The following is a 20580-nucleotide window of genomic DNA, read 5'->3' as shown; positions in this document are numbered from 1 at the left end:
ATAGATTGATAGATACACAGAGTGCAGAGTTCATCATATACAGTATCTTCATCAGAAAGACATTACACAGTCATATAGTGGCCACCCAGCGAGCTCATTCATTGCCAGCTCTCAGGCACACAGAGCCCACCCTAATGACTTAAGACAAAAGGAAAAAAACAGTTTAATCCATCCATTTTCTAACCCGCTGAACCCGAACACAGGGTCATGGGGGTCTGCTGGAGCCAATCCCAGCCAACACAGGGCACAAGGCAGGAACCAATCCTGGGCAGGGTGCCAACCCACCGCAGGACCAGTTTAATTTTGTTATGATTTAATCTAGGATATAGAGGGTTGAAAAATGACTGACTGAATTAATCTCAAAGTGACCGCAAACGTAGCATGAAGCCTTCAAAAGCATTTAAAGAAGAAGGCCTGAATTACACCAGCCTGCCCTAAAAAAGGGGAATCAGGAGAACATCTGAGCCAAAATGCGCTTCACTCTCAAAGTTCAATAAATATATTGTGTAAAGTCCTAAAGCACTCTCCAAATGCCCTCCACAAGGAGGGGATCACCATCAACCCCTGGTTTTGTACAGGATAAGGCCACGAAAACATCTTTTTTAAAGGCATGGTTGATTGACAGAAATAGGACACAGGACGCACCTGAGCCCCGATGTCAACTGTCAAACGTCATAGCCAAGGGTCTGAATGCATGGGTCAGTGGGACGTTCAGTTTTTAAATTTTTAATACACTTGAAAAAATTCCTAAAATCCTGTCTGGGGTATTGAGTTTTGTTTAATAAGGGAAAAATGATTTGAAATGGTTTTGTGAAGCAGTGAAGGGGTCTGAACGCCTCCCGATGGCCCCATACGTCTGTCTATTGGATCCTCTGTTCTGCTTGTATTATCCCCTTCTTGCCATTATAAATAAATAACCAGATATCTCCAAATCAAGTGCCGGCTGCCCTGCTCCAGAGACGCCAGTTGACTTTGTTTTGCTTTGAATGAGACTTCTGCCTTGGGATCTGGCTGGTGCGACCCTTAATAGAACTGTAATATTATTCACTGTCAGGTTTATAAAAAGCTCTTCAGCTATTTTTGCACTGGTGATCAATCAAACCACGTAGAGGACAAGCTCACTAACTCACGCAGCTTCACTCAAACATTAGGACTTCAGATGGTCTTATCTGCCCCGTCTCTGGCACTTCAATGCAATTGATGCCGACCCCCGCCCTCTTGCTGTCATGTCATAAAGCTCCTCATTTTATCATTTCTAGGAGATGATTTAGTTTTCAAATGTCCCAAAAATGACAAGCTCAATTAAAAGAATGCCTTACAAGATGTTGGCACAAATGGATAGAGGATAAGATGAATAAAGTGGGTGGAAATGGAGTTTGGCAGGACCAATCTGGAAAAGCATGCATCCCATTCAAAGGCCTGGAAGTTAAAATTAGACTTGGATTAACCCAGATGAAGCCGTCTGATCGGCAGGTAGTGGAATGTGATTCATCACTCCAAGGGACACGTTTCCACTGCTCCAAACTTCAGTGTTGGTGTGCTTTACACCACTCCAGCTGACGCTTGGCATTGCATGTGGTGATCTTAGGCAGCTGCCCAGCCATGATAATCCATTCCATGAATCTCCTGATGTGCAGACCTTGTGCTGATGTTGCGTCTTGTGATGCTAGTCATGCAACAGAGGAGAGGCGACTTTTAAACGATGTGCATTTCATGACTCAGTCGTGGGAAAAAGTAAGTGCACCCCAGGGAGATTGTTGGCTTCTCCAGCATATTTGAACAGACAAGCAGTAGATCTTCATGCAAACGGTGCCTACAAGTAAAGGTGATCATAGGACCGGACAAAGGTGACGTTCATAGGCCCAGAAGTTAAAATTAGACTCCGTTCACAGTTTCACAGTCCCCTGTTGAGATTAGAGTGTGGATGATCAACGTAACTACAAGAAATGCAGCTTTAATACACCACAGGGTGTTGAGAGGGCCTGAGCGAGGCTTCAGAAGAGAGTTATGATGCCCTACTGCTTCCCTCTGGTTGGGTTTGCTGTCTCTATCTGTTGTGAGGATTGCGCCATCATCTGTGCTTGAATTGCGGACTTCTTATATATCACACGTCTTCAAGCTTGTTGGACCATGGGCATTAATGAGGAGTTGGCCCCCGTACAGTAGCTTCTACTTTTCTGGGAAAGCTTTCCATAAGATTTTGGAATGTGGCTATGGTGTTTTTGAGGTCATTCAGCCAAAAGAGTGTTGGTGAGGTCAGGTACTGACGTTGGCATTCCAATCCATCCCAGCAGTGTTCAAAAGGGTCGAGGTCGGTGCTCTGTGTACTTCCTCCATGTCTTTATGGACCTACCTCAGGTGCAGCGACGCAGGAAAGGACCTTCTCCAAACTGTTGCTACAAAGTTGGAAGGTCTCAATTGTCTAAAATGTCTGATATTAATCTCACCCTTAACTGGAACCGAGGGGCCAAGCCCAGGCAGTAAAAAACAACCCCAGACTTTTATCCTTACTCCACCTAACCTTACAGTAGGCACTGTGTAGTCCAGAAGGTAGCGTTCTCTTGGCAAACCCAGTTTCGTTTACCGGACTACCACATAGCATTGTGTTCTCCTGGCTAACCCCGACTAGCAGATAGTGAAACGTGATTCATCACTCCAGAGGACACGTCTCCACTGCTCCAAACTCCAGTGTTGGTGTGCTTTACGCCACTCTAGCTGACGCTTGGCATTGCACGTGGTCATCTAAGGCTTTTGGGCAGCTGCCTGGCCATGATAATCCATTCCATGAAACTCCTGATGCACAGTGCGTGTACTGATGTTGCATCTTGGGTTGCTAGTAAGGCAACAAAGGAGGGGCGACTTTTACACGCTGTGCACTTTAAGACTCAGTCGTGTGGAAAAGTAAGTGCACCCCTGGGAGATTGTTGGCTTCTCCAGTATATTTGAACAGACAAGCAGTAGATCTTCATGCAAACGGTGCCTACAAGTAAAGGTGATCATAGGACCGGACAAAGATGACGTTCATAGGCCCAGAAGTTAAAATTAGACTCCGTTCACAGTTTCACAGTCCCCTGTTGAGATTAGAGTGTGGATGATCAACGTAACTACAAGAAATGCAGCTTTAATACACCACAGGGTGTTGAGAGGGCCTGAGCGAGGCTTCAGAAGAGAGTTATGATGCCCTACTGCTTCCCTCTGGTTGGGTTTGCTGTCTCTATCTGTTGTGAGGGGTGCGCCATCATCTGTGCTTGAATTGCGGACTTCTTATATATCACACCCTCTTCAAGCTTGTTGGACCATGGGCATTAATGAGGAGTTGGCCCCCGTACAGTAGCTTCTACTTTTCTGGGAAGGCTTTCCATAAGATTTTGGAATGTGGCTATGGTGTTTTTGAGGTCATTCAGCCAAAAGAGTGTTGGTGAGGTCAGGTACTGACGTTGGCATTCCAATCCATCCCAGCAGTGTTCAAAAGGGTCGAGGTCGGTGCTCTGTGTACTTCCTCCATGTCTTTATGGACCTACCTCAGGTGCAGCGACGCAGGAAAGGACCTTCTCCAAACTGTTGCTACAAAGTTGGAAGGTCTGAATTGTCTAAAATGTCTGATATTAATCTCACCCTTAACTGGAACCGAGGGGCCAAGCCCAGGCAGTGAAAAACAACCCCAGACCATTATCCTTACTCCACCTAACCTTACAGTAGGCACTGTGTAGTCCAGAAGGTAGCGTTCTCTTGGCAAACCCAGTTTCGTTTACCGGACTACCACATAGCATTGTGTTCTCCTGGCTAACCCCGACTAGCAGATAGTGAAACGTGATTCATCACTCCAGAGGACACGTCTCCACTGCTCCAAACTCCAGTGTTGGTGTGCTTTACGCCACTCTAGCTGACGCTTGGCATTGCACGTGGTTATCTAAGGCTTTTGGGCAGCTGCCTGGCCATGATAATCCATTCCATGAAGCTCCTGATGCACAGTGCTTGTACTGATGTTGCATCTTGGGTTGCTAGTAAGGCAACAAAGGAGGGGCGACTTTTACACGCTGTGCACTTTAAGACTCAGTCGTGTGGAAAAGTAAGTGCACCCCTGGGAGATTGTTGGCTTCTCCAGCATATTTGAACAGACAAGCAGTAGATCTTCATGCAAACAGTGTCTACAGGTAAAGGTGACATAGGACTGGACAAAGGTGACGTTCATAGGCCCAGAAGTTAAAATTAGACCCCTTCACAGTTTCACAGTCCCCTGTTGAGATTAGAGTGTGGATGATCAACGTAACTACAAGAAATGCAGCTTTAATACACCACAGGGTGTTGAGAGGGCCTGAGCGAGGCTTCAGAAGAGAGTTATGATGCCCTGCTGCTTCCGTCTGGTTGGGTTTGCTGTTTCTATCTGTTGCAAGGGGTGTGTGAAAAAGTAAATACACCCCAGGGAGATTGTTGGCTTCTCCAGTATATCTGAACAGAAAGGCAGTAGATCTTCATGCAAACAGTGCCTACAGGTAAAGGTGACATTCGTAGGCCCAGAAATTAAAATTAGGCTTAGATTTAAAATTAGTTGATCTTCATGCAAACAGTGCCTACAGGTAAAGGTGACATACTTGAATAAAAGCACATTGAAAAATCACCTTTTCAATCTTTTATTCTACAATTATATCAACAGATGTAATCTTCTGGTTTGGGGAATAAAAGTAACTACCCCCTTGGCCCCAGAAACTGGCATTGCCCCCTTTAGCAGGAATTACTTCTTGTAGGCATTTTCCATTCTTGCCCGCCAGTCTGTCTGTGATCGACTTCCTTCAGTTGCAAGATGTCTGTTGGTTTTCTTGCAGGCCAATCTGAAACCCAGCCGATCATTTCAACTGGATTCCAATGAGGTGTTTGACTCGACCCTCCCATTTCTTTATCTTTCTGAGCCATTGCTTGGTGAATTTGTTAGTGTGTCACTATCATGCTGAAAGGTCCATTTCTGGTTCAACATTTGGACAGGTGACCTCACATTCTCCTCAAGCACACTTTGATGTGATGCAAAATTCATAGCTGACTTGATAATTGCAAACTGCCCAGGCCCTGAGGTAGCAAAGCAGCCCCAAACCAGAACGTTCCCACCACCATGCGTTAATGTTGGTATGAGGCGCTTCTCCTCAAATGTATCTTTGGTTTGCACCAGACGTGTCTGCCATTACTGTGGCCAAACAGCTCTATAGCTATGATTCATCTCTCTAGAACGCATTGTTCCAGAAGACCTGATTTTTGCCTAGATGTTCAATGGTGCTCTGCAGTTTTTCTCTAATGGTCTTTTTGCACAGGAAAGGCTTGGGCAGATCAAATTTCTGGGTTACTTTAGCATCAACTTTTGTAAAGATACCTGCAGATCCTGAAATGGAGACTTCTATTAGTTATCAAACTCTCAGCTCCTGGACTGAATTGGCTGGGCAGGGCAGTTCTGGACAAGTCAGCAGTTATTTGAGATCTACGCCACTTGTAGATGAATTGCCTTACAGTGGTATTAATGAGTTGGTGATCTTTATAAACCCTTTACCAGACTCATTGGTGTCCGCAGTCTTCTTTCTTAGGGTCTTCGAGAGCTCTTTTGATCTTGATGACACCACACACGCCAATGGCAAAGAGAACAGCAGAAACCTTGACATATGCCACGGTTTAAATAAGACAGACGGGTCCATCTGCAGATCTCTTTATGGAGGTCTAACCCTCATCTGGAGCACCTGATTCTAATTTGATGGATTTGAAGGTGGTGGACCTACTTATTCCACATGACAAATCTGCATCATTATTATTTTAGATTATGAGTACAACTACACCAGAATAACTTTGTGTTATTTGTTCAAGTCGGTCACCTTTATCCATTTTTACATGAAGATTGTGACAGATTAAGTGCTTTCTCACACCCTTGTACCCTCGGACCACACGTCAGACAGCAGATAAAAGTCCAAATGATTATTTATTATAATAATTATGTGCACAAAGCACGCTCCTCTCCACAATTCTCCAATAATAAATCTCAAATACAATAAACCAATCCTCCACTCCCAGACGCTTAGCCACCCTGCCTCCCAACTCAGCTCATTGTCTGGGAGCTCCCACAGTCCTTTTATATTCTCTGACCCGGAGGTGTTCCTGCCCAACAGTCCACAAGTCCTTATTCCTTCCGGGTCAGGGTAAATGGTCCCTTTCTTCAACCCGGGAGCACGTCGTTTCTTCCTGCCACGTGACCGTGACGCACTCCCGGGTCATAGGGCACATAAGAGCCTACGAGCCCCCTTACAGCGACGCCTGGTGGCCCCCAAGGTATCCAGCAGGGCTGTGTACAAACACTACATAGTCCATGATGCCCTGCTGGAACTCGGGGCATGATCATGCTGTCGGGAGAGCTCCTCCTGGCGGCCTGGGGTTGAGGGCTGGAGTGAAATGCCGGCAATCCACCACAGTTCCCCCCCTTAGTGACGACAACTGGGGCGGAGCGTCGATCCCCGCGAGGGACGTCCTCCTCCAGGAGGACGCGTCATCCGGACCTTGGCTGTATTGTTTAAACCTCCCGGCGAACCTTGGGGGAACGGTGTATCTTCTATCCCTCTACTCCCCTGTCCTCCGGGAACAATCTCGCCACACGTGTCCTGGTTGCCGACAGTTGTAGCACCGCCGAAGTCCTCCTGGTTGTCTCTCTTCCCGATACCTGAAACATCTCGGGAATTCTGTCAGCTCCACCCTTTCCCCCGCTAAGGAGGGTTTTCTGGCCGCCTCGCTGTTCTCCGCCCTTTTTTCCACCTTGTCAGGAGACCCACGGTATATTTCGGGGATCTCCTGCTTACTCTGTCGGCGCACAGCTTGAGTCTCTATTGGGAAAAGAGAGCCTCTTTGCTGTTTGCATGCCCGTTGACTTTAAAGAAACCAGAGGCGGCATCTTCAGCACCGCATCGCTCCGAGAGACAGCACTTTTCAGCTGCTCTGGTACGATCAGTGCTTCCACCGCCCCTTCTGTCATCACACCACATTCGCTTGTAGGGCTCGTAGTGACTTGGCACCCGCTACTAATTAACTGCGGGCCCGCGTCACTCTGTGTCCCCTTATTCTGTACGGTACCGGTAAAACTCACCTGTACCGCCAAATCAATCATGAGGGGAGACTCCCGACCAAATCGCCGTAAGTATTCATCCACCTTTCTTAAAGGCGCTTCAGTCGCTGCTCCCAAGTCCCCAACGATCTTCTTTATTGTTGTCACAACCTGTAGAAATTTGTACATGGGCTGAAGCAACTTCTCCAGCTCGTGCACGTCCAAAAAGTTACTTAATTCAACCGGAGTCATGCTCGAGCCATCATTAGCCTTACGCTCCGGCTGGGAGCCAATAAACACGGCCGCTCCTGGCACGTGCTCAGACAGGTCCCGCAAGGGAGCCTGGGATTTAGAGTTCTTTTCGGAGGTCCGCGGTGCCGCTTTTGGCTGACTGCGATCTGTCTGTATCAATTTATCGACGGACCGATCAGTCATTTCCCGGACCTCCTTACCTTTTTGTAGGGAGAACGGTGCTTTGCTCGCCTCCCCTTTCCCTTTCGGAAAAACCAAGTCCGTCTTTTCTTGGGCGAAGCCACAAACAGCTGGACATGAAACGTCACCATCCTGTAATCCCTCGTGGTATGCCCCGTGTCCCTCGCCGGCACCCGTAATGCGGAAGTCCTTCAGGTTACTCGGTTGCCTGAACGAGAGCGCGCTATCGCCTTCGGGTATGTCTCCAGCCTCCCGCAGAGCCTTCGGATGGACATCTGGGTGGTATGTACACGGGACAACATGAGTTAAATTAAAAAGATTCCCAAGTACATTTTCCGCACATACCTCGTCAGAGACATCCTCCTCCGGGAATCTCTCTCGAAACGCATAGCCGCTCCATGGCTCGTCTTGAGCGCAGGCAATGCTGAGCGCTAGACCTCCGCTGCTGCTGGCGCTCTGCTTTGTCTTCTTCTTCCCCATGACGTAAATGTCGTAATGACGATTGGTAAATCGGGTTGCTGGCGATTTTACCTGTGTGTGTCGACGCTGTCTTCTTGGGGTATACTGTCCACAATAAATTTTTTTAAATTCAGGTCCTCTGCCAAACTGACGGCCAGCGAATCCTGCCGGCTACGCCAATTGTGACAGATTAAGTGCTTTCTCGCTCCCTTGTACCCTCGGACTACACGTCAGACACCAGATAAAAGTCCAAATAATTATTTATTATAATAATTATGTGCACAAAGCATGCTCCTCTCCACAATTCTCCAATAATAAATCTCAAATACAATAAACCAATCCTCCACTCCCAGACGCTTAGCCACCCTGCCTCCCAACTCAGCTCATTGTCTGGGAGCTCCCACAGTCCTTTTATATTCTCTGACCCGGAGGTGTTCCTGCCAAACAGTCCACAAGTCCTTATTCCTTCCGGGTCAGGGTAAATAGTCCCTTTCTTCAACCCGGGAGCACGTCGTTTCTTCCTGTCACGTGACCGTGACGCACTCCCGGGTCATAGGGCACATAAGAGCCTACGAGCCCCCTTACAGCGACGCCTGGTGGCCCCCAAGGTATCCAGCAGGGCTGTGTACAAACACTACATAGTCCATGATGCCCTGCTGGAACTCGGGGCATGATCATGCTGTCGGGAGAGCTTCTCCTGGCGGCCTGGGGTTGAGGGCCAGAGTGAAATGCCAGCAATCCACCACAAGATCTAATGTTGGCTTGTTCAAATATGTTGAGATAGGGAACACTTTCTTCCATGGAGTGTACTTTCTTTGTCACGCGACTATGTGCTGGATTGACGCTTCTCTGTTTTTGTCACCAGGACAGAGAAAGTGAATTAAAATGTTGCATTTGTACACCAATCTGCTGCTATTTCACCATTGAACTGTGAGCTTTGAAATTTGAAGATTTGTCTCCTATGGTACTGCTGGTTTGCTTGTGTTATCTGCTGGAACATTTATGATGACAAATTTCATCTGCTTCTTGTTTTTTTTACCTTACAGCCCTAATGTATGCCAGCATCTTTGGGAACGTGTCAGCCATAATCCAGAGGCTGTACTCTGGCACCGCACGCTATCACACCCAGATGCTTCGGGTTCGAGAGTTTATCCGCTTCCATCAGATCCCAAACCCGCTACGACAAAGACTAGAAGAGTACTTTCAGCATGCCTGGTCCTATACCAATGGCATCGATATGAATGCGGTGAGAAGTTTGATTTCCTCCATGTTTTTCAAGTTTTCTTACTCATAAGTTTTGATATACTTTATTAATCCCAGAGGGGAAATTTTCTTTTCACATGACCTTTGGAGATAAGAGCGCAGTGCCAGCCATTGTACAGTGCCCCGGAACAATTTTCTGGCTAAGGGTCTTGCTAAAGGGCCTGGTGGTTTAGACAAAGCAGCACCATTTTCTTCTTAATCGTTACTGAAAAGGCAATATATGATGACCATTGGGAGAGAAAACTGACTCTGGCACTGCCATGTCTCAGCCAGGGCTCCTCCTCTGGCTGGGGTTCATATTCCTGTGTTATGTCAGTTTTGTTAATTTTTGATTCTTTTACTTATGTTAATGTTCCTTTTGTTGATGATGTCCATTATTCTTTGGTTTTAATTTTGACAATGTATGTAGCCTGCCTGTGTTATGTTCCATGTGTTTTGTTGGTGGTTCCCCACAAGGCTCGGCCGCCTGCTGATCACCACCAGGAACTGCCCTCAGTATTATAAATCTCAAGGGTCTCCCACAGATCCTGGCAGTTCATTTCGAAAAATACTAAGGAGTGGTGAGTCCTTGTGCATTTGTGAGTTTTGTAGGATTTGTATTACTCTGTATTTATTGATTATTCTTTAAATATCTGTATTGGGACTTTGTTTGACTTCGATTTCCTCAGTTACAGGCAGTTTCATTTTGTCTTTATGCTCCAAGGAGCTTCATTATGATTGGAATCCTTTTTTTTGTGAAAAATAAATATTTTATTTTGTAAAGATTCAGTGCTTGCCTTTCTTACTAGCCAGGGTTTAAGGGTGATATCCCCCTCTAGTGGACATTATTGGAAGTTTTTGGAACTAAATACTATGGAACACTTTAGTGCATGACAGACACAAGCTGCTTGCTGGTATTAGTGTGACGCATCTATCTGTCTGTCTGTTGGTCGGTCTGTCTATCTATCTATCTATCTATCTATCTATCTATCTATCTATCTATCTATCTATCTATCTATCTATCTATCTATCTATCAGGCCCATGTTAGCATAACACAAATTTTTCAGGTATCTCTTTGCTCATCTTTATCTCGTCCTCTCTCAGGTTCTGAAGGGATTCCCCGAGTGTCTCCAGGCCGATATCTGTCTTCACCTGAACCGAACCCTCCTACAGAATTGCAAGGCTTTTAAAGGGGCCACGAAAGGCTGTCTCCGGGCACTGGCCATGAAATTCAAAACCACTCATGCTCCTCCAGGCGACACCCTTGTGCATGCTGGTGACGTCCTTACTGCTCTCTACTTCATCTCTAGGGGCTCCATCGAGATCCTCCGTGGTGATGTTGTGGTTGCAATCTTAGGTAAGGATTTATTGGTCTGTAATTACCAGGGACCATTTCTGTTTTTTATATAGTACAGTGTATTAAGTTGTCTACTTCTTCTTTCGGCTGCTCCCATTTTGGGGTCGCCACAGCCTATCGTCCATGTCCATCTATCCCTGTCTTCATTTTCTGCCACACCAACTGCCTTCATGTCCTCCCTCACCACATCCATAGACCTCTTCTTTAGCCTTCCTCTTTTCCTCTTGCCTGGCAGTTCCATCCTTAACCTTCTTATCCCAATGTACCCTTCATCTCTCCTCTGTGTATAGTACAGTATGTTAAATATCATCATCAAATTCCACTATATTTAAAGTATTAATGTTATATTTTAGCTGCTTGGCTTTTAACTGGAACTCAGAAGCGAGTGCATATTACTGCCATACTGGCCTCTCTTCATTGGCCGCCGGTTAGCTTTGCAGTCGATTTTAAGATTTTATTGCATTATTACTCCATATTGGCCTCTCCTTATTGGCTACTTGTTAGCTTTAGAGTCGATTTTGAGATTTTATTGCTTGTTTCTAAGTCTCTAAATGGTTTATCACCGGTCTTCCGTACCAGTCTCCTTAAACCATATGCCTCGTGTCGGTCTCTGAGATCGGCTGTCCAGTTCTGTTACCTCGGACAAGGCTGAAGCATAGGGGTGGTTGTGCATTTGCAGTGGCTGCTCCATGGCTTTGGATCTTTTGGATTTTTAAATTCAGGCTTAAAGCACATGTGTTCTCCTTGGCTTTTAATTCAAATTAAAAGGGTTGTTGCTTTGTACTTTATGCATTGAATAGCCACTGTATTTCATGTTATTTTATTATGTTTTATGTTATTTTATTTACTTATTTCATTGTACTGCACTTCTGCGTTTTTTATATACAGTAAGTTCTTTATAAATAAACTCGACCTGACTTGACGTGTGTTTAATGTCCGTGAGGCCCTCTGGCAGTTAAGACAGGTGAGAACTCTTAGCTTGTTCATACTTCACGCTCAGAGCGCGTACTCGCCCGCATCATGGCTTCCACGCATTTCCTGCATTCATTTGACGCGTCCTCTGAGCAGATCCTCAGAAATTAACGCGACGCGTGCGCGAGTTGCAGTACCAGCAAATAATCGGGTAGAGTGCAGTGTGCAAAAAGTTGGAATGTGACGTCAGAGTCTCTGTTTACTATCTGCTTGTGACAGAAAGCCGCTTTGCGGATCCTACGAGATCGGTGTGCTCGCTTTGATGTGGTGCTTTTATAATCAAGCGTTCCGATCGTAATGACACGATACATTTTAAAAGTGCCGCCTTTTCTTTTTGCAACTTCACAAAAGTAACATAATATATAGCGCTGTATTTGAGCCACAGAGAGAAAAAAAATAAGGACGTGGTGAAAACGTGTATTTTGTGATTAAAGTGGAAATTTCGGCTTTAATCGTGAAATGCCCACTTTAACCTCGTAGTTTACTTTATCATTAAAGCAGACCATCGTAAACGTCATCCCAGTTTTTAATCGCTACGAGCTTCCTGGACCAGACAGCAACGGCAAGCAGCAATAAATCACCAAACAGAAGACATCAAATGTATGATATTCCAACTCTCTGCAAATTTAGAATCTTTAGATTTGTACTTGATATCACTTTCATGATGAAATGCAATAAAGTATGTATGTTACATTTCACAGATAAATTGTTAATTTAATTTAAATAATGAATACTGTTAATAATTGCACACATGGGGGCGACACCGTGGCGGAGCGGTAGCGCTGCTGTCTTGCAGGGAGTCACGTCGCTGGTATTCCCTGCCTGGAGTTCTCATGTTTTCCTGTTTGTATTCCACACTGTGCTCCGGTTTCCTTCCAAAGATATGCAGATTTGGGGATTTAGTGCCGCTGAAATGACTCCAGTGTATGTGAGTGCTTGTATTCACCTTGCGATACCCCATCCAGGGACTGTTTCTGCCTCGTGCCCAATGCTTGCTGGAATGGACACATCCCTGGATTGATGGATTTAATCATTAAACATCCTTTCAGAGATATTGCGGTAAGGTGTCATCGGAATTTAATGGATGTTCTATGCAATTCACAACACAGCGAAGCCGAACCTGTTCTCACTGTGATAATATCTCGCACTGCCACCTGGTGGATTCCTTCAGATTTACGTAAAGTACGTGCACAAGTATGAACAGTACAACGCTAGCGTAGCAGGAGCTTCAGCGTGTGTCGCGTTGCGTCAAGTAACCCTGGCCTTAGGATTAAAGATTGTAAAGAGTTGTGCCATGGTGTTATTAACCTGGTGCATGCTTTAGCTTTCAGTGATGGCGAAATCGGATTTGGTTTTGAGTAATCGTATATTTTCATTGCAAAAGATGGGGTGACAGTCTGTTTGATGCATGTCACTGTTTCATCAGCAGTCAGAGCAGCCCATTCCTATAGGCACATCACGCACTGCACTGGGGGGCCCGCGTTCGAAGGGCCGTCTGAGGGAGGTGCCCACCTAATAGGGTTAATGCTGTTTCATTAATTTTCAATTTAACAGTCTCCTGTTGTGGTCATTTTCCATTGACTTGAGTCGGCTTCAAGTCAACACCAGTCAGACTCACAAAAAAAAAAAAAATGAAAGCAGGATGAAGAAGCCCGTGCTGCACTTTCAGGGGTGTTTAGAAGTCTAACTTTCTCCACTTCGCAGTAAGCCTGCTCACTTTACAGGACAATGGAGTAACAGGACTAATATGTGTAATAGTTTTGATATCAAGAGTTTAACAGATCGGTACCTAACTGACGCATGCTTGAGGGTTATTTATTACCGCCATGTAGACCTCTTTAACACATTGTTAAAGGCTGCTAATGTTCGTCGACATATGAGGTGCTCCGAGTGTTATTGTATCGAGGACACGTTTGTAAATTTCACCCACACTCTCAGGCTCTCCTACATACTAGTTAGTGATTGGCTGAATTGTAGCAAAGCACCATGGAAGCAACCTTGACATCCAAAAAGAGCAGTCAGCTCAGGTGAACTCCCATTGTGGGTTAATTTTCTTGGTCGCTAACATGACTGACTCGGTTAATGTCTTATTGCAATCCGCTCTCATTGGAAAGACAAAATGAAACTTTGGTAAAATCATTAAGTGTACGTGACACATTCACATGTTCATTTTATTTAGACATCTAAATGCTCAGCTTAATGTTGACCCTCCGGTTGCTGCATTCAATAAATTTATTATCCACCTTTACTTGTAGTATTAGGGGGGCATAGGGGTGCAGTGGTATTACTGCTGCCTCGCAGGAAGGAGACCTGAGTTTGTTTGTGTCCTGTGGAGTTTGCGTGTTTTTCTCATATCTTCATGGGTACCCGCCGGGTGCTCCGGTTTCACCCCACAGTCCAAAGACATGCAGGTTAGGTGGATTGGCGATCCTAAATAGGCCTGAGTGTGTGGTTGGGTTAGGGGTGTGTGTGTTTGCCCTGCAATAGGCTGGCATCCGGTCCAGGGTTTGTTTCTGCCTTGTGCCCTGTGCTAGCTGGGTAGGCTCCAGCAGGCCCCATGTGACCCTGTACAGGACTAAGTGGGGAGAAAAAATGACTGACAGTTGTAGTATTCGTAGTTTTAATGAATTATGATTTATATTAGTTGTAGTAGTTGTAGCATTAAAACTGATAGATAGACAGACAGACAAACAGACATACATTATGTAATGACCCGGCAGTCAGCGCTGGCGGCATGGTGCATTGTGGGTGTTTATGTAACGTGTGCTGTTTGTGTTTATTAAGCAAGGCAATCGATTTCTTTTGCACTATAAATGTTGTATGTGTTTGTGTTTCAATTGGTTGGGTGGGCTTGGGTCATTTGCAGCCCGGGTTTATAAAACTAGCATATACCATCATGGAGAGGGATGTCTTTGTGAATGACCTTGATAATGGCCTTGAAATGTGTTGAGCTTTGTTTCTGACTCTCTGCTCTAATAAAGAGATACAAAAGGGCAGAGCTGTGTGTTGCTAGATTTCATCCATGCAATTATTACGGAGACACTCGGAGTCGTGCGGTGTATGGGACACGAGTGCTCACCTACTTAATGAGCTGGGTACAGCTGCGTGCATGACGCTGGCATTCCGCTAGCCGATAGCTTGGGGGAAGTGCACGGCAGAGTTCGGCTCCGAAAACTTCAATACTCAACCACGGGTTGCTACAATACTTTATTAATCCCAATGGGAAATTCACATAATTCTGCAGCAGTATACTGATACAAAAAACAACATTAAATTAAAGAGTAATAAAAATGCATGTAAAACAGACAATAACTTTGTATAATATTAACGTTTACCCCCCGGGAGGAACTGAAGAGTCGCATAGTGTGGTGGAGGAACGATCTCCTCAGTCTGTCAGTGGAGCAGGATGGTGACAGCAGTCTGTCTCTGAAGCTGCTCCTCTGTCTGGAGATGATCCTGTTCAGTGGATGCAGTGGATTCTCCATGACTGACAGGAGCCTGCTCAGCGCCCGTCGCTCTGCCACAGATGTTAAACTGTCCAGCTTCACTCCTACAATAGAGCCTGCCTTCCTCACCAGTTTGTCCAGGCGTGAGGCATCCCTCTTCTTTATGCTGCCTCCCCAGCACACCACCGTGTAGAAGAGGGCGCTCGCCACAACCGTCTGGTAGAACATCTGCAACATCTTATTGCAGATGTTGAAGGATGCCAACCTTCTAAGGAAGTATAATCGGCTCTGTCCTCTCTTGCACAGAGCATCAGTATTGGCAGTCCAATCCAATTTATCATCCAGCTGCACTCCCAGATATTTAAAGGTCTGCACCCTCTGCACAGTCACCTCTGATGATCACAGGGTCCATGAGGGGCCTGGGACTCCTAAAATCCACCACCAGTTCCTTGGTCTTGCTGGTGTTCAGGTGTAAGTGGTTTGAGTCACACCATTTAACAAAGTCTTTCATTAACTTTCTGTACTCCTCCTCCTGCCCACTCCTGATGCAGCCCACAATAGCAGTGTCACCAGCGAACTTTTGCACGTGGCAGGACTCCAAATCGTATTGGAAGTCAGATGTATGTAGACTGAACAGGACCGGAGAAAGTACAGTCCCTTGCGGTGCTCCTGTGTTGCTGACCACAATGTCAGACCTGCAGTTCCGAGAAACACATACTGAGGTCTGTCTGTAAGGTAGTCCACGATCCATGCCACCAGGTGTGAATCTACTGCCATCTCTGTCAGTTTGTTCCTAAAGAGCAGAGGTTGGATGGTGTTGAAGGTGCTAGAGAAGTCCCGAAACATAATTCTAACAGCACCACTGCCTCTGTCCAAGTGGGTTTTTGTTGTTGTTGCATCTCATATCACAAGGGATTCTGTTGGCTGAAATGAAGAGGAAAAAGCACATCGATACCCTGGACCGTTATTATTATTATGTCTTATCTATATTTCTCTTCTGGTTCGTCCTACTACCACCTCAAAACCGGTCCTGCCCACACACAGCCGACATGGCATTTCTCAATTTTCGCTCCTTGCTATTGTCGTTACACTGCGACGGTTGTTTCCTAAGCCTTTGTTATAAAATGAACAACAGTATCTTCTCTGTCGACAGGTTTTTGTACAACGTCATCTCTATTCCGGGATCCGGTAACTGCCTGTTCCTATCAGTGGGTTATTTCTTGACACAAATCGTCTCCAGCAAAACATCTATTCACAACTGCGTCTTTCAAGAAGTATTTCTTTCTTCTTGATTTCTGAATTCCTTTCTCACCATTTTCTGTTCCTATTCTTACACCGCCGTATGCTAATTATTATTATTATTTAGGTGTTCATTTGTAAAGGGGTCAAATCATAAAGTTACACTTCAGTTTGTGATATGTGCTTCATTATTTATTTATTTTTGTATGTATATTGTGGCAGACCACCGGGACGCCTCAATATTGGGAGGACCAGGGAAGAGAGCTCATTCTGGACACTAGAGGGCAGCCAACCAACTGGCTTATAGCGGGGCCATGGGTTTGGAACATAAAAGCTCAACCCTTCTGGGGCCCATGGCCTCCACCAGGGGGCACCGGGACCTTTTTCTGAGTCCTGTTTATCAGCACACCCGGAAGTGCTGCCGGAAAAAGGTCACTGGACGCCTGGAGTCCTCCCAGGACATAGCCACCACTATGGGAGTTGGGAGGAAGAAGGACAAAGCCTATATGGAGGACTGTGCTGTATTTGTTGGCTCTTTATGTACTGTGGTGAGAAGTGGGGAGCAGTAGAAAATATTTCCCCATGAAGGAATCAAATGTTTGTTGTGTGGTAAACTCGTGTCTCTGCCTGTCTGTAATGAGGCTGGGGTGGCTGGAGCACCCTTGGGGATCCACGATATATATATGTATGTATATCCACTAACATAATGGATCAAGGGAAGGGCAGGTTGGGACGTCCAAGAAGAAGATTCCGCCCAGTTTGGCTAGGGGTGGCACTGCCACCACTTTCACAATAGTGTGTGTGTGTGTGTGAGGTTGATATTAAGAATTTCTTCCTCGCGGTTATACGTTTATTGCTTTTCCTCCACCATGTCATTGCAGCAGAATGCTACTGTGGCACTGATGTGAAGTCCAGAATGGTTGGTTGTTGACTTCCCTGTTTAACAATTTCCTCCACAGGAAAGAATGATATCTTTGGTGAGCCTATCAACTTGTATGCCCGGCCCGGAAAGTCGAATGCAGATGTGCGGGCGTTAACGTATTGCGATCTTCACAAGATACACCGTGAAGACGTGGTGGAGGTGCTTGATATGTACCCTGAATTCTCAGACCACTTCTGGTCCAATTTGGAGATCACCTTCAACCTCCGTGATGTAAGTATCTGTCATCTCACTCTGTCGTCGCTGTTTCAGTTTAAGGGCTTTCCATAAAGTGACTGTGACTCGTGTGTCCCCCTGACCCTTCTCAACTCTCCAACGTCTCATCTTTCTGTGCTTGTGTTGCAGTCCCCTCATTGTTCTCTTCCACCCTTCTTTAAAGTGTTTGTCATTATGAATTTGAGTTTACTGTTGGCAACACTGCACAATACCACCACCACTGCTGCTGCTACTAATAATACCAACGTAATTTCAAAAATTGAACGTTCAATGTGATTTTCATCACTCTGTCATGTGTTTCCACAGACAGGTGTAACGTAATAAATGGACACTCAATTACCAAGAGAGAAATGCTGAAGATAACTGTTACAGAAAAACTTTCAGCTATTAAAAATAAATCCTATATGTTGAGTCTGACAGTGTTGCACTGTCCCATGAACCTTTGCAGTTGTCCAAGCTAGGACGCACTGCCTCTTAATGTATGGGGCCATTAAAAATAAATCCTATATGTTGAGTCTGAGAGAGTTGCACTTCCCATGAACCCTTGCAGGTGTCCGAGCTGGGACACTTCCAGAGGACCACTGCCTCCTGATGTATATGGGATGGAACTGCTCCTGGCCTCTGGATTCGGCTTGTCTTCACAAGAGGACATGCCCGTCTGTCCTCCATGGCACTCACTATATACGTATAAACAGACAGATAAACTGAAAGACCAAACCATCCACCCATAAAACTCATCAAGGGGAAATTTTACTTTTTTTAACCCCCCTGTGAAAGAGAAAGAAAATGTCTGACTTGGCTAAACAGAAAAGGCGCAGTCACAATCACAGGGGATATTATAAAGGTGTATTTCTGTAGGCCCAATGTGACAGATGGCTGATATATTAAAATCTGGAAGTCCCCAATTCTAGAAGTAGCATTGCTGGTTCTTTTCCGCCTCTGGTGAACGGTTTACCAGAAGTGCTTCTTGTTTTCCAAGTGCATTAGCAGGAGAACAAACAGACTGATGATGTTGATCTTCTATAGCACCTTTCTGTGGTGAGCACGGCCAATTTGGCAGTGCAGCTATTACCAGCTCTTGAAGGTGGACTGTGAATCCTGACCCGATCATTGTTGGCATGGCTGTGGTTCTCAGTAGAGCAAAATCTGCAGCCCAGTGACTTTGACCCAAACAATACAGTTGAGAAGATAAATGAATAAATGGATACTTCTGCCCCATTGTTTGTTTGGTGTGGATATTTTACAGTTGTAGTTGCTGATGTTTGAGGTAATAGCTACAGAAACTCTACAGGCATGCAGAGAAACTTGATCCCGTCAATAACATTTAATCATCTCCATATTTTCTAGACCAACATGATCCCTGGATCCCCAAGCAGTGATGATTCTGACTGCGGCTTTAACCGACTTCGACGACGAAAGCTGTCATTTCGAAGGCGCACTGAGAAAGGTAAGAAAAACTCCTTAAAGTTTTAAAGTAAGAATATAATGTTAACAACATTTCACATTTTCCTGCATTTGCCTCCATTTTATAGTGTCTGAGCCGAAAGGGGTGGAGCCTTTCCAGGGCAATGTGGGCAGGGCTAGGCATCCTCCTTGAGGGGCTTCTCAAAAAAATGGGGGAAAGAGGAGATACTGTTAGTGTCAGTGATCTCTCTTGTTACTGGATGGAACTGCTTTACCTCTTCAGAGCCCAGAAGGTGGTCTCTAGACGCGCATGCATGACAAGTGCAAACAAACGGAACAAATCTATCTATCTATCTATCTATCTATCTATCTATCTATCTATCTATCTATCTATCTATCTATTATATAGTGCCTTTCATATCTATCTATCTATCTATCTATCTATCTGTCTGTCTGTCTGTCTGTCTGTCTGTCTGTCTGTCTGTCTGTCTTATCATATAGTGCCTTTCATATCTGTATGTCTATCTGCAGACAGTGTGGTGTGGTGGTTAAGCCTTTGGACTTCAGTTCCTTCGGTTGCGGTTTCAAATCCCACTACTGACACTGTGTGACCCTGAGCAAGTCACATGACCTGCCTCAGGTACAATTGGAAAACCAAAAAGAAATGTAACCAATTGTATCGTTAATGTTGTAAGTCACCTTGGATAAAGGTGTCAGCCAAATATGTAAATGTATCTGTCTGTCTTTTTTTTCAACCTTTTAACTGATTCTGATTATGGATTTTAACCGACTTCAATGACGAATGGTTTCATTCCAACAGAGCACTGAGAAAGGTGACCATAATGTTGATTCTGTCTGGCACTCTAAGACGGCTGACAGTCCCTCCTCGCTTTTAAAAATGTAACAGTATTCCCCATTGCCTGTATCTGTTGTGGTGTCTGTAACTGTAAGTCTGGCTTCTGTTGATCCGGAGGTCTTTCTTGTCATTCCAGATGATGAGGATGCGGGTGAAGTAAAGAAGTCTCATAAGCTGTTACGTAGAGGCAGGAGACAGGACAACATCAATCAGGGAGAAGGACTGAAAGCTGAGCGAGGTGGGGCCCGCAGTTCTGTCTCTTCGCCTTCGAACTCCAGCAGCGATGAAGCAGTGATACCCATCCTGCAGACAGCTGTGCCCAGCTCCACGCAGAGCAGGCCCACCAAGCTGAACTTTAGTGACTCCCCTGAGGGTGAAGTGGATCATAAAACAAGCAATACCTGCAATGCTCTGTCTGGTATGTCCTGTGATCATGGTGGGCCTCATACACACACACACACAAGGATCTATCTATCTATCTATCTATTATATAATGCCTTTCATATCTATCTATCTATCTATCTATCTATCTATCTATCTATCTATCTATCTATTATAAAGTGCCTTTCATATCTATCTATCTATCTATCTATCTATCTATCTATCTATCTATCTATCTATCTATCTATCTATCTATCTATCTATCTATCTATCTGTCTATTATATAGTGCCTTTCATGTCTTTGTATCTGTCCAGAAGATTTCTGAGCCTCTCATGGCAGCAAACAGGACACATTCTTGGATATCATGTCACTGCACTGCAAAGGACAATCACCCAGACACGCATTCACTCACACTTTGAAGTATCCGTGTATTTACATTGTCTCCTTAACTCAACACGCATACAGATGTCTTAAATGTCACATCCAATGCATGTTCACTAAACAGTTGCCAGTAATTGCATCAGGTTGGATGGTTGTGTCTTATTGATTTTGCATTAAGAACTCTGAATTC

General features: G+C 45.1%; 1 protein-coding gene across 2 annotated transcripts in view; it reads left to right on the top strand.

Annotated features, from left to right (window-relative positions):
- kcnh2b (potassium voltage-gated channel, subfamily H (eag-related), member 2b) overlaps positions 1-20580 on the top strand; it is a 580789-nt gene that overhangs the window by 541886 nt on the left and 18323 nt on the right. For both annotated transcript variants that reach the window (XM_039753827.1, XM_039753828.1), the window contains 5 exons: positions 9001-9200; positions 10302-10554; positions 17171-17364; positions 18715-18814; positions 19764-20045. In XM_039753827.1, coding sequence (XP_039609761.1) covers positions 9001-9200; positions 10302-10554; positions 17171-17364; positions 18715-18814; positions 19764-20045 — 1029 coding nt within the window. The remainder of the gene's footprint in view (positions 1-9000; positions 9201-10301; positions 10555-17170; positions 17365-18714; positions 18815-19763; positions 20046-20580) is intronic.

The sequence above is a fragment of the Polypterus senegalus genome, chromosome 5, assembly GCF_016835505.1.
Source record: "Polypterus senegalus isolate Bchr_013 chromosome 5, ASM1683550v1, whole genome shotgun sequence".
NCBI classification, from domain to species: domain Eukaryota; kingdom Metazoa; phylum Chordata; class Cladistia; order Polypteriformes; family Polypteridae; genus Polypterus; species Polypterus senegalus.
This window is presented reverse-complemented; position numbering and strand designations above follow the sequence as displayed.